Source organism: Dysidea avara, chromosome 4 (assembly GCF_963678975.1).
Source record: "Dysidea avara chromosome 4, odDysAvar1.4, whole genome shotgun sequence".
NCBI lineage: Eukaryota > Metazoa > Porifera > Demospongiae > Dictyoceratida > Dysideidae > Dysidea > Dysidea avara.
Window position 1 is genome coordinate 27,065,677 of NC_089275.1, and position 27,487 is coordinate 27,093,163.

The 27,487-nt window shown below is 38.1% G+C and overlaps 1 protein-coding gene across 1 annotated transcript in view; it reads left to right on the forward strand.

Annotated features, from left to right (window-relative positions):
* Window positions 1-5,458: 5,458 nt before the first annotated feature.
* The window catches only part of LOC136252718 (carcinoembryonic antigen-related cell adhesion molecule 5-like), a 43,453-nt gene continuing 21,424 nt past the window's right edge, over window positions 5,459-27,487 (forward strand). Inside the window, exons 1-5 of the mRNA XM_066045286.1 lie at window positions 5,459-5,660; window positions 5,773-6,018; window positions 6,127-6,426; window positions 24,865-25,131; window positions 26,467-26,739. Coding sequence (XP_065901358.1) covers window positions 5,459-5,660; window positions 5,773-6,018; window positions 6,127-6,426; window positions 24,865-25,131; window positions 26,467-26,739 — 1,288 coding nt within the window. The remainder of the gene's footprint in view (window positions 5,661-5,772; window positions 6,019-6,126; window positions 6,427-24,864; window positions 25,132-26,466; window positions 26,740-27,487) is intronic.

Below are 27,487 nucleotides of genomic sequence, written 5' to 3' on the forward strand. Positions count from 1 at the left end.
GTTCATCCAAGCATAGTTGAACATCCAGTCACAATACAGTCGGTCTACTCAGGAGAGATGGTGAACTTCAGTTGCAGAGCTGAAGGTTTCTCTACACTTAGTTATAGCTGGTTCATGGTGGGGTCCGGTTCTGATACTGGAGTGCAGATTGGGAATTCAACTAATCCAACATACACTATTTCTAATCCCATTTATAACCAAAACAATACTGGTTATTATTGTGTTGCTACTAACAATGAGGGAATTGCTGTATCCAACACTTCTACTCTGACAGGTAATTAGAGTGTATTGTATTTAAGTTTAAATTGTACAGGAGTGTGTGCATAATTTTTGAAGTGTGGTTGCATAAGATGATGAAAGAACTTAGTGGTTGCATTAGATCATGAAATATAACTGTGCAACTTAACTGGTTAATTGACCAGTTATTTTATAAATTCATGATTTAATGCAACTACTAAGTTCTTTCTATCAGTAATTTTTTCTCATAATCGGATAACCAATCTCTATCATATTCACTCAAAAATGTATTGTTCTCAATCATCAACATTGATATCACATTTGTTGTAGGATTCAGTTTTACATATCAGGGGCGGATATAGAATTTATAAAAGGGGGGGGGGGGGCTAACTCAAGGTATTAATCTCTTGGGTAGAGGTGTACAAAGCATGCTGGAACTAGGGGGGTCTGGGGGCATGTTCCCCCAGGAAAATTTAGAAAAATAGATGCTAAAATACTGCAATTTGGAGATATTTCTACATAAAATTCATAATATTTTCTGCCTGTAGATATTTTATATACTGCCTTTAAGTTATAGGTATGGATCTCTGAAGCATTTTGCTAATGGAAAAGTTTGGGTAGGTACAGACAACCAAGTACATGATGCACCCCTCTCGCAATTGTACAACACTGAATAGGTGCATGTTAGAATAATAATGTTGAAAGTGGAAAATTTTGAAATTTGAACAATACAAGATTGAATCTGAGAGCATTTTCAATGGAAATTGTGTGCCTGAATTAAGTATTGCCATACATATTAACTACACAAGTAGATGAATGAAGCCCTTTAAACAGACCAGTGCACTTCATTGTATGTATAGGTGCAGTGGAAAAATTCCATAACAGAACCAACTACATGTTTCCAGTGAATGTTCTATTAGAGTAGTTAGCTGACTGCTCTATTAGAGTATCTTGATCCTGTACACCTCCAATGCTGATCCGGGTCCTTGTTGCATAAACTTTAGCATAAATCCACTGATAATACCTTGGAAAGATGTTTATAAGGTGGTTTTATGAAATCAAGACACACGATAGTGTGTTGTGCGGCCCAAGAAGCCGGCGCGCAACACCCGTGAGTATATTGACAGGAAGAAAATGCAATTTTCACACCTCCGTAGCTCTGTGCTGCCTTGGTGAAACAAGACAATTTTTCTGTGGACACTCCCTCCAACTTCAGCACTCCACATTCCAAATTTGAGCGAAATCGCTTCAAGCGTTCCCAAGATATGCGACTTCAAAAATTGGCTTAGTTTCTTCGTTTTTTTTTCTTCTTATTATTTTTCTTCCTCTTTTCGCACACTTACAAAAACTGCTATAAAACACGAACGCAATATCCGATTGCCTTGAAATGTGGCACACAGAAGGGCGGAAATAAAGGCGCATCTCGTTACCAACTTTGGCAGGAATACGATAAACAGGCAAAGAGTTATGAGCGATTATTGACGAAAAATAACACCAATATATTGTCATGCCTACAGGGTAAACTGCATATGGGAAGAAGCTGAACATCGGTGGGTGAATACGTTAAATATTGAATCTCAAACCTTTTGTGGTTTGAAAGAAATCGAGCTAAAAACCAGGAAGATACAATGAAAAAACCAACAGTGTGTAACATTTACACAATCGAGATTAGCTAATAAAAACGACTGCTTGCCACGCCTACCAGATAAACCGCTTGGGATAATGCTTTGAAAATCGTTGTATAGATGGAGTATTCATCTTAGAAAGGCTCTTCAATGGCGTAGAAGAATCAGACATAAAGCCACGGAGTTATAACACAAAATCCAACTTGGTGTAGAAAGTGCGAGAACGAGATACTCTAATAGAGCAGTCATCCTAATAGAGCAGTCACCCTGAAGAGAATTCAAGAGATCAGCTAGAAACAAGTAGCCTGTATAGAGATCAGCTACAAAGAAACCACCAAGTAGAGAGTTCAGCTACAAACAAATCGCCCTGTAGAGAGATCAGCTAGAAGAAGTTACCTTGTAGAGAGTTCAGCTACAAAGAAACTATCATGTAGAGAGTTCAGCTGCAAACAAATCACATGTAGAGAGTTCAGCTACAAACAAATCTCCCTGTAGAGAGATTAGCTAGAAGAAGTATCCTCTTAGAGAGTTCAGCTACAAACAAATCACCGTATAGAAAGATCAGCTAGAAGAAGCCACCTTGTAGAGAGTTCAGTTACAAAGAAACCACCATGTAGAGAGTTCAGCTACAAACTAGTGACCTTGTAGAGACATCAGCTAGAAGAAGTTACCTTGTAGAGAGTTCAGCTACAAAGAAACCATTCTGTAAAAAGCTCAACTGCAAACAAATCACCTGTACAGAATTCAGCTACAAACAAATCACCATGTAGAAAGATCAGCTAGAAGGAGTTACTTTGTAGAGAGTTCAGTTACAAAGAAACCACCATGTAAAGAATTCAGCTACAAACTAGTGACCCTGTAGAGACATCAGCTTGAAGAAGTCACCTTGTAGAGAGTTCAGCTACAAAGAAACCATCCTGTAAAGAGCTCAGCTGCAAACAAATCACCAATATACAGAATTCAGCTATAAACAAATCACCCTGTAGAGAGATCAGCTAGAAGAAGTTACCTTTTAGAGAGTTCAGCTACAAACAAATTACCCTGTAGAGAGATCAGCTAGAAGATGTTACTTTGCAGCTACAAACAAATCACCCTGTAGAAAGATTAGCTAGAAGAAGTCACCTTGTAGAGAGTTCAGCTACAAATAAACCACCATGTAGAGAGATCAGCTAGAAGAAATTACCTTGTAGAGAGTTCAGCTACATAGAAACCACCATGTAGAGAGTTCAGCTGCAAAGAAATTACCCTGTAGAAAATTCAGCCACAAACAAATTGCCCTGTAGAAAGATCAGTTAGAAGAAGTTACTTTGTAGATAGTTTAGCTGCAAAGAAACCATTCTGTAAAGAGCTCAGCTGCAAACAAATCACCTGTACAGAATTCAGCTACAAACAAATTACCCTGTAGTGAGATCAGCTAGAAGAAGTTACCTTGTAGATCGTTCAGCTACAAACAATTCACCACTTAGAGAGAGAAGCTAGAAGATGCACTGCTTGAAGTTTCTTAGTTTACTAGTGTAGTATATTTCCAGTATATGGAACAGTTAATTGATTGGTATTTTAGTAGTTTTTCAGTAAACCTGCATTCACTGATGTTTTACTGAGAGTTTTAAACTTAGTAAAACAATTATGTTCCATATACTTAAAGTTACTGACATTTTACTGTCAGTATAACTGGGTGCAACTACAGTAAAGCAGCTTAACAAATTAGTAAACTAAGAACCTTCAAGCAGTGATGTCACCTTGTAGAGCGTTCAGTTACAAAGAAACCACCATGGAGAGTTCTGTAATGAATATATGTATTTTATATATATATATATGTATATGTTATACTACAGATATGGTATTCGAAACATATACCAAAAGATATAGATATTTAGGAAAGGGTGCCATAGTGCGAGGCTTTGCCTCGCACTATAACATTTTTTCTAAGTTTGTATATCTTTTGGTATATATTTCGAATACCATGATATCTGTAGTATAATATGTTAATACAACATCTCGTCTCCCACTTGGAAGCAGTAACAGCAATTTCTAATGTTTTTACACCATTATTAGTACTGGTAAGTAATTCCTTGTGATTAGCATGCTCAAGGAGTATGCACATGTGTTGCAGCCTGCAATCTTCTTGAAAATCGGTCCAACAATCCATAGCAACAGTTGCTAGGCAACAAAATGTAAACCTGACCTAGTTACATGCTTTGTGGTGGTTGGTTAGCAACCGTTGCTATGGTGTCAAAATCATTTCTAAAATCAGTAGTGTGATGTTGTTGCTAGGTAACAGGTATTGGTTACTATGGTACCAGCAGTTGTCAAGTCGGACATGCCTAACTGGTAAAACAACTAAACACTATTAAAAATTTTTAGCCAATCAGATGCGTATATCAAATGTACAAGTGATATACTGATTCTATTGGCTAGTTTGCTGTAGTATATCAAAAATATACCACAAGCTGCTATTGGAGTTTTTGTACAGGACACGATATTGATGTTGTATTAATATATATATATAATTTGTACATTTACTGATGCAATCAGAAATATTTAAAGTACATCTGCTTCATCTTTTCTTCTTCCTGTGGTAAAGAAAAAAATATATGTTGAAAAAGTCCCAAAGCCAGCCATAGGCCGGCTTTGGGGTATACAAATACAAAATGAATTGAAATCTAATCCAAAACAGCCAAGCTGTAAAAAAGAGTGTGGCCCTCTAAAAGGCTATGGTGAAAAAAGATGTGAAATCCAAGGTGGCGGCCAAGAAATGACTGTGATGGTAGGTTAATGGTAAAACTTTTAATAACGACAATTGAGGTGAATTTTGTGCCAATTGACCAAGCGGCACCAAAATTCACCTGAATTGTCGTTATTATAATTTTTTACCATTAACCTACCATCACAGGTATTTCTTGGCCGCCACCTTGGATTTCACATCTTTTTTCACCATAGCCTTTTTGAGGGCTGTACACTTTTTTTACAGCTTGGCTGTTTTTGATTAGATATACTTTACTGAACAGTCATAACTTTTGAATGCAGTCCTCTACTGAGATGCAACTTACACCATTGGGTTCTCCATGAACAGGCAAATCCATTGCTGGGTAAGTTTTGTCTTTCAGTCCCTTCCTACAACCAAGGCAAATGCAAAAAAGTGAAAATATACCAAACTGCTTGTCCAACGCAAGACAGACGAGCATTCATATCTTCCATCTCCTTGGGAATACTATCACGAAATTAAGATTTTCTAACTCCTCTTGTTTGGGGATCACACTGCAACCAAAATCATCACTTTACTCAAAAAATTTCTCCATTGCATACATTGCAGTCTACTGTAAAATTAGGCTTGCACTAACATGTGGGATTCTTACAGATCCAGCCACACATCTGCATGTATATGCAACCTACTTTTTAACTATTCCTTGTTTCATTACATTTTTTTTACTTTGATCCCTATTTCAACTTTTAAAATTCCTATTTTTTCTTCCACTGCTGTTGACTTTTACAAGAATGTATTTCCACTAGTTCTCAGACCTAACATCACTGATATCACCTTCACTCCACAACCAACCAATACTTCATTGTTACTCAACTTTACTAACAGTCAGTTAATGACTTGTAGTGCTAGTGGTGGTCCTCGGATCATGACCATGTGGTTATTTGATGATGGTTCATCATTGTCAACAGTGGCCAATGGTAGTGACACTGTAACTCATAACATCTCATCCTCATCAACCAGTGACACTGGTAGTTATTACTGTATAGTCTCTATTGATGGAATGAATGACACTTCGGATGTGTACACTCTGTTTGGTGAGTCATGCACTTCCAATCTGCTTTTTAGTTCCTGTAATCCATATTCTTAAAAATATGCAAAACTAATTGTTATAACAGATAATTTACTTTTCTTTGTGTCTCTACACAGTTGCTCCATATGGTGTAAACATCACTGGTGACAACGCATACCCTCATGGGAGTCAGTTACAATTACATTGTTTATCAGAGGGTGGACCACAATTAGAATACAGTTGGAGCAGGATTAACACATTCTACACAATTACTAACACCAACAACCTTACTATTAGTAATGTAACTACACTAGATGGAGGAAATTACACTTGTACTGTCACTAATGATGCTGGATCTAGTAGTAATACTGTCACTGTCTCTAGTGAGTTACTTCATATCAAATAATTTATCTATGTTTCTATCTTAATTTGTGTTTGTGCGAACCTTTGAATGAGCAAATTAATTAAATATCAATCAATCTTGTTTACAGTTGGACCAGTGTTCACTACTCATCCAATAAATCAGGAGGAGGTTATTAATAACAGTTTTACACTACAGTGTACAACAGAAGGATTCCCTACACCATCTATACAATGGTACCTCAACAATACCATGATCACTAATAGTAGTAATAGATATATTGTTGACACCACATCAATGAACAATATTACTAGTATACTGACAGTTATAATGGCTGACTTTACTGATACTGGTCTGTACCACTGTGAAGCTAATAGTAGTGTGTTTGTTGATAATGTGAACAGTGACATGATGAATATCAGTGTAGTAGGTGAGTGTGGGTTGGTATTATACTGTTACAAGGACAAAATACTGTATGCATTTATGGCACACTATTGAACAATGTATCTTCTAAATGAAGAAAATGCTGCTATGATATGAAATGGTTACAGGAAACATACCAACGTTATAGACAGAAACAATAGATTGGAAAGTTATGTCAACATAATGCTAGCCCATTATGTCAAACAACCAAGTAGTGAGAAGAAGGAATTGCCTCATAATAATCCATTGTGAAAATTGTGAAACCAACGGTGGTGGCCAAGAAATAGCCCCACGTTTGATTCTATAATTTTTTTACTGGGGTCTACAGACTTGGTAAATATATTACATACTTATGTACTTCATTTTGTATATCAACGTATTAGGGTGACTGCATTATCAGAGTATCTTGATCTCATGTTTTATACATGCTTGATTTTTTGCATTAACTTCTTAACTACATGCTTTATAGCTCTTTTACTAATCCATCTGCAAACTGAGTTTCATCTCATTTCTGTAAGCATTTTGCTTGGTAGGCCACCAAAGTGCTGAACAGCTGGAAATATGTACCAGCATTCTCTTGAGGCTGCCAGAAACAAGGTAACCCTCAGTGTTGGCCAGATCAACATTAGATGGTTGGCAAAAATTCTTATATTTTAAATTGTTAAAATTTATCCCACCCATGTTCCACTGTCTGTGTGTTTTTTAATTCCATGGCCATTATTCCAATTTCCTTACAACACCAAATAGCACCTCTGTGATAGTATCTCCATCTACAGACCCATTTTCAACTTAACATTTAAAGCGGTTGTTGACAACACATTAAACTTCAGAGTGAGGTGTGCAATGATGTTGGTGTTGAGCATGCTCTCCAATTGATAAATCATAAGCCTTTGTGACATGCTACTGCCAATAATATAGAAGATGGTGTCCATCTTAATTTTGTTGCTAGAGAATATTTGGGGTCAAAACACGGTACTGCTCAAATGTAACATTGTCTTGTGTGAGTGGAAGTGATTAAAACTGACTGATTAAAGAGTGTGGCACCAATTTTACTCATGAGTATTCATCCCAAATTAAACAGGATGAATACTTATGAGTGAAACAGGTATCACGCTGTTAGTTCATTATTTAATTGCATTTGAACAGTACTGTAGGCAGTGTGCTTTTTATGTTAAGGTGCTTAAACAGTTTGTATGCTCCTAAGTCTGTTCTCTGCTGTCCAGTTCATGAACAGGAGAAGCATTGATCTCACAGTTAGTGTTGCACTGATATGAGATGTTGCCAATATTCTGATAAACAATATTGGATAATGTTTTCAAGTTAGTAAATGTAGCCAATCTGATGTGGGACTACATTTGTGTACCTTCCTGCCAATTTTACTATGAATTTGATTATAAAGGGTGTTTGTAGTGTTACAAATAATTATAGGTGACAGTACAGCATACGTTTAAACCTTAAACCAGCAGAGATCTTTTGGGGAATGCATGTTTACACAATATGGGCATGCATGGCAGGGGTAACTTGATTCTTACAGTCTACAAATACACATCGCTTTAAGATGTGTTCACTAGGCTTCTTGGAGAAGATTAAATGGAACCTGTAACTACATTGGCCTGTTTGTTGTGAAGCGATGAACAGCAACAAGTCGCATCTTTGTGTTTTAATTTTGATTGTGGGCTTACTCACATGAGCCATATATAGTCTGATAGAAAATGTAATGGAAAATTGAATGGAAGATGTTGCAAGGGGACAGAAACAAAGCACCATTGCGTTATCGACCATTTTGTAAAGGTATGTAAAGGGTTTGCATGTTTTTTTTCTTTCATGGCTAGTTTTGGCCTCACCATTTAGTGTTAGGGTAAAACCCTAGGTATCATTTTAATCCTTGTTACATCACAAGTAGAATGACGTAAATTGCATAGCCATAAGATGGGTGCTTTGAAAGTTACAATGCTATGTGCAAGGCATGCATATTTACTAAGTTTAAATCCAGTTTTCTGTATTATGTGGGTTTAAGGGTTAACACTAACACTAAGAAGAATGTTGTAATGCAGAAGTTGCAGCATTCTGTGCACATGAGCATGTATTTCTAACTAAATACATATGTAACCAACTGAGCGAAAACCTGACTTGCTTGCATAGTTCTGTTTTTGGGATAAATGCTATTGAAATACATTGAGTAAAAAATGTGTGCTACATAAAATGTAATTTATTGCACGTTAATTGAAGTTAACATGCCTTGGTGTGGGCGTAGAATGGATACAGTGCAAATCTATGTACCATACCATAGTAAACGAAGCCAGCATCCTTTAGTGATAAACTAGCCTTTCGAGTAAAGTAATGAAATTCAGCAACACAGAATCCTTGAGTTGACTGTAAGGTCCATTAGAGAGGTATTGTATATTAGCAGTGCTAGCACCACAAACTGAAATCAACACTTGTTTCAGGTAAAAGTTGAACCGGCCCTAATGGCACTCCCATCCTCCCCGATCTCTAGCTAGAAGTTACCAATCTTGTAGTATACATGAAACGTAATGATGTCATAATGATTCATTGTAATAAACTGATTTGACAGGTTTGAGATCACAAGATTATGCCATAGTGCATCGCGTGTTGGCAGACAGAAAACACTTTTTTCCTTGGTGTCACTGGAGAGTCGCTACTACTCAGGGTTGATTTGGAGCAGAGTTGGTGAAGTCTAGCGGAGGCGGCATGGCGATAAACCTGGATCAAATGGACATTGTGGACGTTCGGCTGCGTGAAGGATGAGCAGGCAGAGCCTTCTGCCTATTCCGTGAATGTTGAATAGAATTTTCTCAGTTAGGCGATGGCTACTGTTGATGATTCCCGGTGAGTCCGTTCCATTATAAAACTTTTATATAATAAATTATTACCACATGCTGTTGTGGTTACGAAGTGTTAGAGAGAGAGCCATCATTACATGAGAAAATATGTACAGGAATGAAAAAGAAAGAAACATGTGTAACCTTGGACTGCATGCGACCACAGAGTAGGCTGCCTAGAGCACTACTGTGAGCATAGCAAGGTACAAAAAGAGAAAAAAACACACACAATTATACACATACAATTACAATGATAATTACAATATCAGCTAACTACGTATCTAGTTCAGACACCACTCTTTACATTGTCTCGCCATGAAAATCCTCTGAGAGGCAGAGATACTGGCAGAGGCTGCTTCATCTAACGAACTCCTGATTCCACTTTTTGATGTGTTTAACTCAGGAAGGATAAATCTAAACAAATTGACCAAGTTCTGGATAGAGGAGACTTGGTAATGCCCCAATACTGTTATCTCAATTGTTTCATAATAATTAGCGATGTTGAGGCAATCAAATTCAGCCAACAACTGAAGGTAATCAGTTTTGTTCTGTTTTCTAGATCAAGCTGATTGAATATGATGAATAGAGTCTAGCGGACATGTTAATTCCAACAGTGCAATGGATGAGCTCTGAGGGTTGTAAATTACAATATCAGGACGGTAGGGAGTAATAAAAAGACTTGCTGGAATCATTGACTGGGGAGTGTTATCAGCATGGAAATCTGGTAAGTCTGCAAACACTTTGATGAAAGGAGCACTAGTGAAGGCTTCATCAAACTTAGTTGCTAAAACGGAAAGCACTTGGTTATGCCGATACATATACCTCTGTTGAGTCAATGCCACAGGGCAGTTGATCAGAATATGAGCTGTGGTGGGACGGTTTGTATCGCAAAGTGAACACCTTGCACACCACTGTAGTGACCATCGCTGTAAATTAACTGGAGTAGGGAGAGTATCAGAAGGTGCCCGTAGGAGAAATGATTGTTGACCAGGATGAAAGCCTATTAAAAGCCTATTCCAAGTTTTACAGGAATTCTCTAGTTCAGCCGAGCCCTCAAACTTGCGGTTAAGAAGTGTTAAACTATTATCAGTATTGCATAATCAAAAACGAGCTGGCGTCTAGTTTGACACAACATATTGTTGTAGCTGATTGTTTTCAGTGTTTTCAGCAAATTCAGCGTTATTGTAGTGTAGTGCAGAGCTGTCTTACCTCTGCTCGAAAAATAGGCCTTTCGTCGGCCGCCCACGCATATAAGTAGCGTTTAACGAGCAAAAGCCTCTCATATGCATACAATTGTTCCTATTGCTATTTATCTACACTGGTTAGCAAGTTTAGCTTTATTGTAGCTTAGTGCAGAGTTGTCTTACCTCTGCTCGAAAATTAAGGCCGTTCCTCGGCCACCCTCGCATTTGACGAGCAAAAGCCTTCCATATGTACATATTGGTATTTATCTACACTGGTTGTAGATGTGCAGTTCAGCATACCATTCATAGTAAATTTGAAGATATAGACTATCGTTACCTTCCACAAGCCTATAGCCAGGCTTATCCACAGCCAGGCTTATCTACAGTCAGGCTTATCTACAGCCAGGCTTATCTACAGCCAGGCTTGTCTACAGCCAGGCATTTGGCTATGTTCATCATGGTCTGAACCTTTCTTAACTTTCCACATGGTAGGCAAGCACCTATATCAGTCCACTAGCACATTTTTGTTGATATCTCATTTCTGTCATCTCACGGTTTTGTGATCAATGTTGTGACTGACCAACACTAATGCATGGACTGTTGCTACCTCATTGTAGGGTTGGTTACTGAGGTTAGGGATGGTGTTATTGGGCACTTTAATACTAAACAGTGGCTTCGATGAATACCAGCTAGGCAGCTTGTATTTGCTTTATGGCTTATTCAGCATGATATTTGCATGCATGTTATTTGCATGCGTGTTATTGCATGTGTGTTATTGCATGCGTGTTATTGCATGCGTGTTATTTGCATGCATGTTATTTGCATGCGTGTTATTTGCATGCGTGTTATTTGCATGCGTGTTATTTGCATGCGTGTTATTGCATGCGTGATATTGCATGCGTGTTATATATTTGCATGTGTGTTATTGCATGTGTGATATTGCATGAATGTTATTATCACAAGATATTATGGCTGCTGCTTGCCTCTTTGCTTATACGTACGCTATTATGTTGTTATTACATGTGTAGCTTTATCTGTAATAGCAAGTATTTGGTGTTTTACAGGATACAAAAACTTGATAGCTTGTGCATTCAACTTCCGTATGTGTAATGGCTATGCCATCCAATGCCCTCAGTTCCCAACTTTTGTGCATCATAGCACACGTTCTTCACATTCTTCATACATTTCAGCATACAGCCTGCGTGATCACAGGACATCATGTACTAGTCTTAAATATTATTAAATATTTCAATATGCAATTACAACCGGAAAACCTGTTGTCTCTCTTCCATGAGTGCTAACAGGTACACCAGCCTGTTGTCAGTCCTATCTCCCCCTGTGACTGATGAAGGCTGATCACTAGCTGTCCTAAGGGATACTTATGGATCATCAGGATATGCTTTTAGGCTCCCTGTCATTCCCGCTAACATTGCTGTCTCACTACACTCATTCCCTGATATTTATCAAGCTTAAGAGATCAGGATGCTTTTGATGGAACAGTTGAATTACATTAGGGTAAACGAATGAATATCTCTCATATCAGTCATTTATCCTCAATAACGCATGAGAGGTGTTTGCAAGAGCATCGTTATTCCTCGTAATGTAGATAAGCCATGCATTCACGAGGCATGGTTTACTTGATTCATGTTTAGGAGGTATAGTACTATTGCATTGGGAAAACAGTTATTAATTGCACATAGGGACCCGCCGATTATGCTCATTATTTCACCTATTATGCTATGTTGCACTGCTCAAATTTTTGTCTATTATGCTTAAATTAATGCTCAATATTTACCTATTATGCTCAAATTATGCTCAATATTTATACCTCAGTTCCCATGCTTTTCTAGTAAATTTGCACTTTAAAGCACAGACTCTAAGTCCTTGCTTGTTAAAATGCATGTCACAGAAAAGATCGATATACTCTAATAGAGCTGTCAGCTCTCTGACTGTTCTATTAGAGTATATCGATCTTTTTCTGTGATATGTATTTTGATAAGCAAGAATTTATGATAATGCACAAGTGTTTTGCCTATTATGCTAGCATTATGCTCAATGCTTTCAGGCACCTATTATACTCATTATTATGCCAGCATAATCGGCAGGTCCCTAATTGCACATACGCAGTAAATATTTGTTAATTGTACATACACTTACTTGCATCACTATGTGGACTCCACAATATGGTTACGTAAGTCAATTACATAGTGCTTTGGATTATCCGTGTTGAATTTTCTCATTTTCACTAAACACACAACTGATTGATGCTATCTTTACATATGTGATTCACTCGTACCTCTTCTCCGAACATCTATCAGCATAGTACACCAAATCAATACCTGCAGATTTCGCTCATTAAATTATGTGTAAATTTTTTTTGTGAGCTATGGTACTTGTTCGTTCCTATAACTTCTTCCAGTACTGTTATTGCAAGCATATCATTACATACATGACATTGCATGTGTGTTATTGCATGCATGTTGCTGCAGGTGTGTCATTGCATACATATTAATTGTTGCATGTGGGCTGTCGTGCTGTGTTGGCATGCATGTTGCTGCATTTGCATTGGCATGTGTGATGTTCTGCTTTTAGCAGTATGAGTATGATCTGCTCACTTCCATACATACAAGGCTACGAATTACATCATTAGGACATCAATATGTGATCCAGCTTGCAGGGATCTCCAGCTGTTTGCTTGTGTTTTGCTACATCCTACCAGGCAACGTAATCCCATTGTATTTTGTCAATTGTTGCAACAGCGATACATTTACTACAGTTTATTCCCACATATAAATATATTATTTCCAGCTACCTATATCTAAACCAAAACAGCCAAGCTGTAAAAAAAAGAGTGTGGCCCCCAAGGTGAAAAAAGATGTGAAATCCAAGGTGGCGGCCAAGAAATGGCTGTGATGGTAGGTTAATGGCAAAATTTTCAATTACGACAATTCGAGTGAATTTGTGTTGCCTCCTCCACTAGGATTCGGCACCAAATTCATCTGAATTATCGTAATTAAAATTTTTGCCATTAACCTACCATCACAGCCATTTCTTGGCCGCCACCTTGGATTTCACATCTTTTTTCACCTTGGGGGCCGCACTCTTTTTTTACAGCTTGGCTGTTTTGGTTTATATATCACTTCTTTTTGTATTGCAAGTCACAAAGCTGGCCATATGGCTTTGATGCTGCTTCATTTTAACTTGTAAGGAATTGTGAAAGGAAGTAATTTTGTGTATAGCTTTTGTCTGATGAAATATTTGTATGTTTAACATTGAATGATGATTATCACATACTATAGTTAATAAGGTGACTTCTTACATAACTGAACTGTAGCTGAAACTCTCATTGTTTGTAGCTGAACTCTTTTCAGGGTGATTTGTTTCTAGTTGAACTCTCTACAGGATGATTTGTTTCTAGCTGAACTCTCTACAGGGTGATTTGTTTGCAGCTGAACTCTCTGCAAGGTGACTTGTTCAAGCTGAACTCTCTACAGGGTGGCTGAATTCTCTACAGGGTGATTTGTTTGCAACTGAACTCTCTACAAGATGATTTGTTTCTAGCTGATCTCTCTATAGTGTAACTTGATTGTACGTAGCTGAACTCTCTACAGGATGGTTTCTTTGTAGCTGATCTCTCTACAGGGTGACTTGTTTCTAGCTGATCTCTCTACAGGGTGATTTGTTCCTAGCTGATCTCTGGATGACTTGTTTCTAGCTGATCTCTCTACACGGTGAATTGTTTCTAGCTGAACTCTCTATAGGGTTATCTGTTTGTAATTGAACTCTCTACAGGATGGTTTCTTTGTAGCTGCTCTCTCTACGGGGTGACTTGTTTCTAGCTGATCTCTCTTTACACAGTGACTTGTTTCTAGCTGAACTCTCTATAGGGTTTTCTGCTTCCACTTGAACTCTCTACAGGATGGTTTCTTTGTAGCTGATCTCTTTACAGGGTGACTTGTTTCTAGTTGATCTCTCTACAGGGTGGCTTGTTTCTAGCTGATCTCTGGATGACTTGTTTCTAGCTGATCTATCTACACGGTGAATTGTTTCTAGCTGAACTCTCTATAGGGTTATCTTGAACTCTCTACAGGATGGTTTCTTTGTAGCTGCTCTCTCTACGGGGTGACTTGTTTCTAGCTGATCTCTCTTTACACAGTGACTTGTTTCTAGCTGAACTCTCTATAGGGTTTTCTGCTTCCACTTGAACTCTCTACAGGATGGTTTCTTTGTAGCTGATCTCTTTACAGGGTGACTTGTTTCTAGTTGATCTCTCTACAGGGTGGCTTGTTTCTAGCTGATCTCTGGATGACTTGTTTCTAGCTGATCTCTCTACACAGTGACTTGTTTCTAGCTGAACTCTCTATAGGGTTATCTGTTTGTAATTGAACTCTCTACAGGTTGGTTTCTTTGTAGCTGCTCTCTCTACGGGGTGACTTGTTTCTAGCTGATCTCTCTACAGGGTGAACTTGTTTCTGGCTGAACTCTCTACAGATGATTTTTTTGCAGCTGAACTCTCTACATGGTGGTTTCTTTGTATCTGAACTCTCTACAAGGTGATTTCTTCTAGCTGATCTCTCTACAGGTTGATCTGTTCGTAGCTGAACTTTCTACAGGGTGATTTGTTTGCAGCTGAACTCTTTATATGATGGTTTCTTTGTAGCTGAGCTCTGTACAAGGTAACTTCTTCTAGCTGATCTCTCTATAGGGTGACTTGTTTGTAGCTGAACTATCTGCAGGGTGATTTGATTGTAGTTGAACTCTCTACAAGGTGGTCCTTTTAGCTGATCTCTCTACAGGATGACTTTGTCTAGCTGAACTCTCTACAGGATTAGCTGCACTCTCTACAGGGTGATATGTTTGCAGCTGAACTCTCTACATGGTGATTTCTTTGTAACTAAACTCTCTATAAGGTGATGTCTTGTAGCTGATCTCTCTACTGGATGACTAATTGTTTCTAGCTGATCTCTCTATAGCGTTATAACTTTCTCTATAGAGTTATAACATGTTTGTATAGCTGAACTTTTTACAGGGTGGTTTTTTGATTGGTTGCTGAACTCTCCAGCTACACGGTGACTTGTTTGTACTACAGAGTGATTTGTTTGTAGCTGAACTCTCTACAGAGTGACTTACTTGTAGCTGAACATTACATAAAGTAACTTGTTTGTAGCTGATCTAGATGAACTCTCTACTGGGTAGCTTTTTTGTAGCTGAACCCTTTACGCAGTGACTTGTTTGTAGCTGAATTCTCTACAGAGTGACTTGATGTCTCTACAAGGTGACATGTTTATAGCTGAATTCTCTTCAGTGTGACTTATAATGTTCTGAATCTCTGCAGCAACATATTTGTAGCTGAACTCTCTACAGGATGACTTGCTTGTAGCTGAACTCTCTACATGGTGGTTTCTTTGTAACTGAACTCTCTACAAGGTAACTTCTTCTAGCTGATCTTTCTACAGGGTGATTTGTTTGTAGCTGAACTCTCTACAAGGAAACTTCTTCTAGCTGATCTCTCTACAGGGAGATTTGTTTGTAGCTGAACTCTCTACATGATGGTTTCTTTGTAGCTGAACTCTCTACAAGGTAACATCTTCTAACTGATCTTTCTACAGGGCAATTTGTTTGTGGCTGAATTTTCTACAGGGTGATTGCTTTGCAGCTGAACTCTTTACAGAATGGTTTCTTCGTAGCTGAACTTTCTACAAGGGAACTTCTTCTAGCTGAACTCTCTACATGGTGGTTTGTTTGTAGCTGAATTCTCTACATGGTGGTTTCTTTGTAACTGAACTCTCTACAAGGTGACTCCTTCCAGCTGATCTTTCTACTGGGTAATTTGTTTGTAGCTGAATTCTGTACAGGTGATTTGTTTGCAGCTGAGCTCTTTACAGAATGGTATGTTTGTAGCTGAACTCTCTACAATGTAACTTCTTCTAGCTGAACTCTCTACAGGGTAATCTGTTCATAGCTGAACTTTCTACAGGGTGATTTGTTTGCAGCTGAACTGTTTATATGATGGTTTCTTTGTAGCTGAGCTCTGTACAAGGTAACTTCTTCTAGCTGATTTCTCTATAGGGTGACTTGTTTGTAGCTGAAGTATCTGCAGGGTGATTTGTTTGTAGTTGAACTCTCTACAAGGTGATTCTTCTAGCTGATCTCTCTACAGGATGACTTTTTCTAGCTGAACTCTCTACAGGGTGATCTGTTCATAGCTGCACTCTCTACAGGGTGATATGTTTGCAGCTGAACTCTCTACATGGTGGTTCCTTTGTAACTAAACTCTCTATAAGGTGATGTCTTGTAGCTGATCTCTCTACTGGATGACTAATTGTTTCTAGCTGATCTCTCTATAGAGTTATAACTTTCTCTATAGAGTTATAACATGTTTGTATAGCTGAACTCTTTACAGAGTGGTTTTTTTGACTGGTTGCTGAACCCTCCAGCTACACGGTGACTTGTTTGTACTACAGAGTGACTTGTTTGTAGCTGAACTCTCTACAGAGTGACTTACTTGTAGCTGAACATTACATAAAATAACTTGTTTGTAGCTGATCTAGATGAACTCTCTACTGGGTAGCTATTTTGTAGCTGAACGCTTTACGCAGTGACTTGTTTGTAGCTGAATTCTCTACAGAGTGACTTGTTGTCTCTACAAGGTGACTTGTTTATAGCTGAATTCTCTTCAGTGTGACTTATAATGTTCTGAATCTCTGCAGCAACATATTTGTAGCTGAACTCTCTACAGGGTGACTTGCTTGTAGCTGAATTGTCTATAAGATTAACTGTTTGTAGCTGAACTCTCTACAGAATAATTTGCAATGTCATATAATTCTGTAATGGAGTAAGTTATAAACGTAGCCGAATGCTCTATTAGGGTGACTGTTCTATTAGAGTATCTCGATCTCGTATATGCTACACGTAGTTGGCTTTGGAATCATAACTCAGTGGTTTGTAATCCCATTCTTCTTTACTACTGCAAGGAATTTCTATGATAATTACTCCAGCTACACACGGATTTTCAGCTCACTGCTCTAAGCGGTTTGCCTAGTAGGCGTGAAAACTAATAATTTTTTTATTCATAAAATCGATCGCGTAATTGTGACACAGGTTGGGTTTTGTGTCATATCTCGATGGCCTTTAACTGGATTCCTTTCAAACCACAAAAATGCACTCCTACGATAGTTACTCCATCTACATAGCAATTTTCAGCTCATTCCTTCAAGCGGTTTACCCTGTGGGCGTGACAGACCTTCGGCCTTATTTTACGCAAATAATTGGTCATAACTCCGTGAATGTTCATCGGACCCTACCAAACTTGGTACTGAGATTCGCCTTAATGAGCCTTTTAAGTATACTAAATTTCAGCCTGATTGGAGCACGCATTCGCGTTTTATGGCGGATTTTGCGAAAAGAGGAAGTAGAAGAAGAAAAAAACGAAGAAAAAAACCCTAACTTTGGCCGCTCGTATCTCGGAAATGGCTGGAGTGATCTTCTTCAAATTAGGAATGTGGACTCCCCTACCTAGCCGGCACTTCTGCAGCAACTTTGGTTTCAATCGGATAAGGAATCACGAAGCTACAAAGGTGTGAAAATCGCATTTACTTTCTTCCTGTAAATATACTTATGGTGTGGCACGCCGGCTTCTTGGGCCGCACGACATACTACCGTGTGTCTTGATATTGCATGCGTATGGTCAGCAACTGTGTTTCTGGGCTAGATGGATGACTTGACTTTCTGCTCCTTGTGTTGCCAATTTGCTTTTGTTATTTGTGGCCTTCGCAATACACCTTTTGGCAACAATATGCGTTTGAACTAAGAGCTACTTTTCATTTCACATAAATCACATTCTGCTACTACAGGCATCGTTACTTATGACTGTTACATATTCCTAATGCGCATAATTTCACCATGCATGTTTCATAGGTATTTGCCCATTGGATATATATGGTATAGTGTTGCTATAACAGGGTGATAGGGAACTGAGGAAGTTTGGGGAGAAATTGGGTGGATGAAGTGCTAATTATTTGTGCATGGCCAAACCAAACCAATTACGCTAAATTTAACTAATATGATTATTCATTGGTTGCTGCTATCACGTTGTGTTGCTATGCATATATGGTGCATTGCTGCAATCTTGTACTAATTGGAACACATATTTGGTTCGTGGTCAACTGTAAATCCAGTTATGCCATATCCACAATGCTTGTCTGTGTGGCTTGTGCAAAAGTTATTACACCCTACACCAACAATTTCCTCAGTTGCCCTTTCCCCAAAGTACTTGTGTATAGATATCTGTATGAATGTTATTGGTGTTTTGTGGTGTTATGTATATTTATGGCAATGGTGCAATGCTATGTGGTAGATATTTGCATGAGTGTTTGTTTGTTTGGTGTTGTTGCGTACATGTTATGGCTTTGTGGAAAATGTTATTGTGGTTAGAACTAGGAAAAGGTAGGCAATAGAGCTAGGTGCGGTGGAAGGGTGGTGTGTATAGCCAGGAAAACATTATATAGTCGTGTCTATTTTGTATGCACACATACTAAATACATGGTAAGTGGTGATTGCACCCTGGGGGTGTGCACTGCTTGAATATGCTGAGTGCACACTGCCCCGGGGTGTTTCCACACCAATCAGCATGTTAATAATTTATGCATAATAATTGCTTCAGTAAACAGTAAAAGAAGACTTGAATTGAAATATCTACTATACCAATGGATTTGCCTCATTATGGAGAATAATAATATATTTGTTTTGTTTCCGTACCATGAAGCAAACATGAGTTGCAAGATTACATGTGTTTGGTTACAGTGCAGTAAAATGTAACTTTATAGTTGCCGTTTCTAAGCTTGAACAACCTTCTTGCTTGTACCGCAGCATGGGTGTATTTAGGCCAAAATTATACCATGATGAACGCCCCAACTCATGGTGAATTGAATGTCTCAAGTCCCAACTCTGTAGTCCAATTAAACAAGTGCCTATAATTTTTACCATATAGACACTGTACAAATGGATTGTTTTGCTCTTCTTGTTGTCTATTGCTATAACTCCGAAAGCACTTTTCAGATAAGACTGAAATTTTACAGCCCATATTCATTTTTTTCCCTCCAGACAGCAATTAAGTTGTAAAATAAAGTTTGAGGAAACTGCAAACAAGTTGGGTTTTCACTCAGCGGGTCACATATTATGTAACTGTATCTGATGCCATCTAGATACCAATCCAATACTGATAAACAAAAAAATACAGCCAATATAATGTTTTTCGGATAACCATTCTGATTATTTGTGCAGTACTACTCACAACAAATGCATCTGCAAAATGGAAAGAGCATGCTTTTCACTGTTAAGATATGTATATAGGGGATCATCAGTCTTTAATTCGGTGTCCCATTGACAGGCAAGCATAACCCATCTAACCCAGAAAATAAATTTTAGCAAGTTGATGTTATGCTACTTCTAAAAATCAGGCGTTCATGCAGTTAATACTATTTAAACCAAAACAGCCAAGCTGTAAAAAAAGAGTGCAGCCCTAAAAAAGGCCAGGATGAAAAAAGATATGAAATCCAAAGTGGCGGCCAAGAAATGGCTGTGATGGTAGGTTAATGGAAAAAAAATTTAATTACGACAATTCAGGTGAATTTGCGTTGCCTCCTCCACTAGGATTCGGCACCAAATTCACCTGAATTGTTGTAATTAAAATTTTTGCCATTAACCTACCATCACAGCCATTTTTGGCTGCCACCTTGGATTTCACATCTTTTTTCATCCTGGCCTTTTTTGAGGGCCGCACTCTTTTTTTACGGCTTGGCTGTTTTGGTTTAGATATCACTTCTTTTTGTATTGCAAGCCACAAAGCCAACCATAAACTGGCTTTAGTGCTTCCTTTTAACTTGTTTTTTTTCTTTTCTGCAGGAATTGTGGAACAAAGGAAGAAATTTTTTGTACAGCTTTTTGTCTGATTAAAAATATTTCTATATTTAACAACGCATGATAATCACATACTGTAGGTAATAAGGTGACTTCTTATACATAACTGAACTGTAGCTGAAACTCCCATTGTTTGTAGCTGAACTCTTTTCAGAGTGACTGGTTTCTAGCTGAATTCTCTACATGGTGATTTGTTTCCAACACGTATTACACAGGGCGATTTGTTTGTAGCTGATCCCTATAGGGTAACTTGTATCTAGGTGATATCTCTAAAGGTTTGTAGTTGAATTCTGTACAGGGTGATTTGTTTGCAGCTGAACTCTCTACATGGTGGTTTCTTTGTAGCTGAACTCTCTACAGGATGATCTTCTCATAGCTGAACTCTCTACAGGGTGACTTACTTGTAGCTGAAGTATCTATAAGATTAACTGTTTGTAGCTGAACTCCCTACAGAACAACTTGCAATGTAATATAATTCTATAATGTATTAAGTTATTAGTATATTAAAAATTATAAATTTAAAAATAAAGTAGGAATCCAAGCGATAAAAAGTAGTGAAACAAGAGGACGATGGTAGCTATTACAGCATAGCTCAGTGGGAAATCCATACTTTGGTATGATGTAGCCTTTTTTTTGTTCAATGCCAAAGTAAGAATTTCCCACCGAACTATGCTGTATTAGCTACCATCGTTCTTCTCTTGTTTCACTACTTTTTATCGCTTGGATTCTTACTTTATTTTTAAATCTATAATTTTTAATATACTAGTTTGTTTAGTTTTTTTGTTAAGGCATACAGCTAGCTATAAACATGTGACTGTTCTATTAGGGTGACTGCTGTGTTAGAGTATCTCGAGGCAGCCTGCAAGATGTGCGCTTGCCCAAAAAGGCGCGTGGTTTCGATCGATTATAGAGTATGTCGAATCAGCCTTCCAAATTGAAGGTGTGTGGTCACTGAAATACAGCTAGAGCAAAAGGGGTGTGTCATCGTGGTTTCAATCGATAGATCGATAATGCGTAGAATGAAGAATGGGTGTGATCTTGTGACCTATCGTGAAGCTATCTAGTACCAGTACCTCCTTACAGTACCCTCCGTCATAGATTATATCAGTAAGGAATATAGTCTATTCCTCTGTACAGTAGCGTAGTCTAAGCGCCTTAAATAATCTTGTTACATCTATTATGCTGCTTAAAGAAAGTGTTGATACGGAAAATTAATGCCTCGATATGGTTTCGTTGGATGAAGAAGAAGACAAGCAGCTTGATTGAAGATAAAAGAAAAGACAAGGCGCAGAGGGCACACACGGGTTTTACTCTTTTCACCACCTTTCATAACCCTTACGCAATATTAAGCTCAAAAGCATCCAGAGTAGTTGTTGCTCTCTCTCTTCGACTTTAGGGCACGCGTCTAGTAGTTGCCGCTAGTAGTTGACTTTAGGGGATGTGTCCAGTTTTTGCCGCGAGTAGTCGACTTTAGGGGAAGCGTCCAGTAGTTGCCACGAGTAGTCGACTTTAGGGGAAGCGTCTAGTAGTATTAGCGTTAGGTTAGGGTTAGAGTTCAGCTTTGGTTTCTTCTTCACCTTTAGGGTTAGGTTCTTCTTACTATATACAGCTTATTTCGTTAGTCACATTTATAAGGTACAAAAGAAGGGAATCAAGGGAGCTAGCAGCAGTAGCATAATCGGTAGCACACTGGGCTATCACACTGGGCTATCACACTGGGCTATCACACTGGGATCCCAGGTTCGATCTCCTTCAAGATTGCACTTTTTTTTGCCTTTTTGGTTCACAGTTTTTTGTCTAAGTTCTATAGGGATATGAAATAAGGTGAAAAGAGTGATACCCGGGCACACACTCGTCGGAACCCCAAAGGGCACATCCCACTGGTGAGTTTGTTATTATTGCATAAAATGGTGGCCGTGCACTGATTCGTTTGGCCTCTAGGCTTGCAACTGTGGTCAGGCAGTCAGGCAGTCAGTCTAAATTTCAAAGTTTTGGCGATTTTTAAAATTCTGTATCCAGCCATCTGTAAGCATTTTGTTGTATTTAATGCTGTTTTATATATTATATGGACTAGTACTATTCCGTAAAGGTGATTTTCGTCTCGTAAGATATCTCTAGGATGATTTTTAAAGGCGGGATTTTGGACGGCGCGCGAATATTTCACATAGATTCCTACTTAAACGGTACGACTGTACCGTTTGATAAACGTAGCTGAATACTCTATTAGGATGACTGTTCTATTAGAGTATCTCGATCTCGCATTTGTTACATGTAGTTGGATTTCAAATCATAACTCAGTGGTTTGTAATCCGATTCTTCTGTACTACTGCAACGACTTTCTATGATACTTATTCCAGCTACACACCGATCTTCAGTTCATTACTCTAAGCGGTTTGCCTGGTAGGTGTGAAAACTAAAGGTTTATTTAGAATAAAAATCGATCGCGTAATTGTGACACAAGTTGGGTTTTGTGTCATATCTCGATTGCCTTTATCTCGATTCTTTTTACACCACAAAAAGGCACTCCTACGATGACTACTCCATCTACATAGCAATTTTCATTGCTTCAAGGGGTTACCCTGTAGGCATGACAGACCTTCGACCTTTTTTACGCGAATAATCGGTTATAACTCATCGGAATCCTACCAAAGTTGGTACTGATACCCGCCTTAATGAGCCCTTTAAGTGTGCCAAATTTCAGCCCGAGTGGAGCACGCAGTCGTGTTTTATGACGTATTTTGAAAAATGTGAGAAAAGAAGTAGAAGAAAAAAACAAAGAAAAAAACCCAAACTTTGGCCACTCGTATCTCGGAAATGGCCACAGCAATTTTCTTCAAATTTGGAATGTAGACTCCCCTACCGCGAGGGTACCTGTGCAGAAAATCTGGTTTCAATCGGATAAGGGATCACGGAGCTACAAAGGTGTGAAAATTACAGTTACTTTCTTCCTGTTAATATACTCACGGTGTGGTGTGCCGGCTTCTTGGGCTGCACGACACACTACCGTGTGTCTTGATTCCATTCTAAGTAAATAGGCAATAAATCAACCGTGTATGTAATTTAGTTGATATTCATGCTATTGCTATTATTAATTCAGCTTGATAATTAGATTTGTAAATACTGTAATTTAGCATATTTTGTAATCCATGAATTATTTTGTAATTCGGTAATTATGTTGCTATGCACTGCTAAGGAAGTGTAACTATAACAAACCACTTTAAACTTCAAATTACGCACAGAAGTATCTTCTCAACTGTTTTATAGTACATCTATCATGTTTTCTCATTCGAATTGTTTAGAAAAAGCCTCTTAACTGCCTTTAATTTTTGTTTGCGCATAAGTACTGGTAATGCCTGCCTTTCAACCCAAATGATATGCTACTTATCTCTGGTAACCTAGAGGCCTTTAAAGTTGTCACACATCTGTGAAGCCAAAAGGGAAGACCGTTCACGAAGTATATGAAGAGTCGCCATACCCATATTTCAGACCGCTGAAAAGAAACCACAGGTTTACATGTGTAGAAGTTTAATACATGCTTAATTTAACTTTCTATTCTTACATTGTGGCTGCTTTTTGCTGTTTTAAAAGTTTTTCCTCAAGTGGGTACGTACAGACAAACATAGGTAAGTAGGTGGGTGGGTGGGTTTTGGGTAGGTAGGTAGGTACACACACACATTTTTACAAAAACAATTTCAGTAAACCAGATGGGTGCCCAGAGCCGGCCTGTGGGCGCATGCCTGGTTTTAAAAGGAATGTTACCTTTATGCAAATAATCAGTCATAACTCAGTGAACAGTCATTGGATTTTTAGAACAACATGGTACTAAAATTTCTTTTGAAGCCCCGTTACGTGTGCTAAATTTCCATGTAACTGGACAATGCATTTGTGTTTACTGTTTTACAAAGTATTCAAAAAGAAGCACTGTAGGAGAATGAGAAAAAAAAGCAAACAAAAATAGACTAAGACTTTGGTAGTTCATATCAGGATTAGCTGTGAGGATTTTGTTGAACAACTCTAGTATGTTTCCTACAGTATCTTTCAAGAAACTCCACTGTGATAATCACGAAGAAAGGAATGCAGTGCAATGTATTTATGCATGTGTGAAAGTCACACTTTTGTTCATCCTGTTAATGGTTGTGGTGTTGCAGCTTCTTTGGCCACACAATACAATATTGCGTGTTTTGATATTTGATAAGATAGAAGTTAATCCCTTGGTAGATTAATATTCACAAAAAGCTGTAACAATCTTTACACACTAGATTGATACTCTCTAGTAGAACAGTCAGTGTGTCTAATGGAGTATTCATAAATTATTAAACTATGGTAAGAAATGTTTTGAACATTGGAGCTTAATACATAATGGGAATATTAGAAAATGCTTCCAAAAACCATTTTGAATGATTTAAAAAATATTTTTTGCAAATTAAATGCAACAAATTAATTGGAAATTGGAATTTACTGTATTTTTGTTGTTAATTATTATCTTTATTTCTTCTGTAGAGAGACCTGTGGTAACGCCATCCACTCACAATGTCAGTTTGGGCACTAGTGTAACATTTGAATGTACAGAGTTTGGTTCTCCACCATTTACCTACCAATGGTTCATAAGAAATACATCAATGGAAGGAAGTGATAAGTTATTAGTTGGAGAGGGTAATAACACTTACAACATATCATCAGTATTGTACAATCAGACTGGACTATATTTCTGTGAAGCTAGTAATATGTTAGGAATTCTTTCTAATTCAACTCCTGCTAGTCTAATAGGTGAGTTGTTTTTTTTCAGTGCATATACCTACGTAGGTCATTGCTGCATGCTGTCACTAAATAAGTTTTTAGCACATAGTTTATGAAATCATTTGCTAACCAGTATTGCCTTGTTAATTTTTTCATATGTGACCGGATTTCATATAACAAGGCTTCCACACACACAAACTCAAACTTACGATTTTACCAGAAATGGATTGCTGGTCTAATATACTATCATATTTCACACTGTACTTCCTTCAGCACTGGCAAGTCTGGTTTCTGTAGCAGCTTTCTTCCGACCCTGTCAAAGCCACGAGTGTGAGATTGGCACCATTAAATGGCCATGGCTTTGTGATAATGGTGTGTAGTGAGCTGGGACTTCACAGAGAGCTCGCCAATAGTGTTCTCAGTCAATTTGGAGCAATTTGAGGGCCATGAAGGGCCATGGAGAGCCCAAACTTGGCCTCTGGACTCCAATCGTTTTCTTACTCCATTTTATACCCGTATATTAAGACCACCGTCCACCCCCACCCTCCCACCCTTAGTACTACCATCTGTGATATTATTACCCGCTCGAAAAAAGCTGCTCAAAACAGGGCAAATTTTGGGTATCAGAAATGTATACATCCACTCAGTGATAGCTAGTGAACAGATGAACAATTGGTGCAAATTTTGTTTGCACAGCTGTAGGCACTGGGAAGTTATTACACAATGATTCCTTAAAATCGCCATATCTCCTAACAAAGCTTTGTGCGTCGAAGCCTTGTTTTGTCAAATTCAGTCACATATTTACAATACATTTTAATCCAAACATTGTATGAATGATTGAATAACTCAGAATGTCTGAGCCAGAGGAGGTTGGCGGCGTTCACGTTAGCTGTACCTTAATTACATTCTTTGATTTGGTATTTCACATGATCGTCCGTAGTCTCAATACAAAACTGAAAAATGATGGGAATTGTTGGGAATCGTTAGATATTCAGATCATCCTTCATGTAAGCTTCAAGGCAATGTATTTTGTTTTGCAACCAATGCTTGAATTTCGGGTGAAATTAGTAAGTTGCGGCTTGGTGTAACAATACTTCACCAGCCTTTGCGTAAGTATTCTATTAACGAAACACAAGGTGATTCAGTGAGATTGTAATGTATTAACCTCCTCAGCAAAAGGGATTTGTATAATTTGTTTTAGTGGTGCTTAAAGTGTGTCCAACCTCCTCTGTGTCTGAGCTAATTACTTTCATTCACCCCACATATATATATATATATCTGTGTATTGTATATAGCCTGTAGCAAGAATAGGCATTCTTCTTAATACTGAAAATTGTTCTTTACATATTTGCTTAACTCTCACAGTTCATCCAAGCATAGTTGAACATCCAGTCACAATACAGTTAGTCTACCCAGGAGAGATGGTGAACTTCAGTTGTAGAGCTGAAGGTTTCTCTACACTTAGTTATAGCTGGTTCATGGTGAAGTTTGGTTCTGAGAATAAAATGGAGATTGGGAGTACAACTAATCCAACATACAGTATTTATAATCCCATTTATAACCAAAACAATACTGGTTACTATTGTGTTGCTACTAATAATGAGGGGATTACTGTATCCAACACTTCTACTCTGACAGGTACATAGTAACACTGTGTCTCATTTTATGCAAGATGTGTGCAGGATATTAGAAGTGTAGTTGCAGTAGATGTGCAATGATCCGTTTGCAACTTTGATAACTTCTCTTAAAGTGACACCGCTAGACTGATTACTGCTGTTTGATTATTGTATCTGGAATGCCTAATTGTTTAAAGAGTAATATTACTAGTATTTAAAAAAAAAAATGTTAATTGAAAATGAAGTAGGATCCATGCAATAAAAGGTAGTGAAACAAGAGATGAATGATGGTATTACAGCATAGCTTGGTGGGAAGTCCATACTTTGGCATTGAACAAAACAATTGCTATAGCTAATGTGCCAAAGTAGGGACTTTCCCACTGAGCTATGCTGTAGTACCATCATTCATCTCTTGTTTCACTACTTTTTATTGCGTGGATCCCTACTTCATTATTAAATTAACAACTCCTTTTAAAATACTATTTTGTTTAGATTTTGTTGTAGCACAGCTAGCTACAATGAACTTGTGACTTTTCATGCATGACTGTTGCATTAAAGTACATAAGAGGTTTGCAGCTACATGGCTAGAGCAATGGGTGATGAGGTCATCTTGTTTACTGTTAAGTAAACAGCTAGATTATTAAGAGGTGTGGTCTCCTTAGTCTATCACTATTAGTCCACCTAGATCTTTCATTAATGGGCGTGTTCGTGAACCTATCACGAACGAGATCCCAATCGCGAAGTTGCAGATATCTAGCTAGTGTATCTCG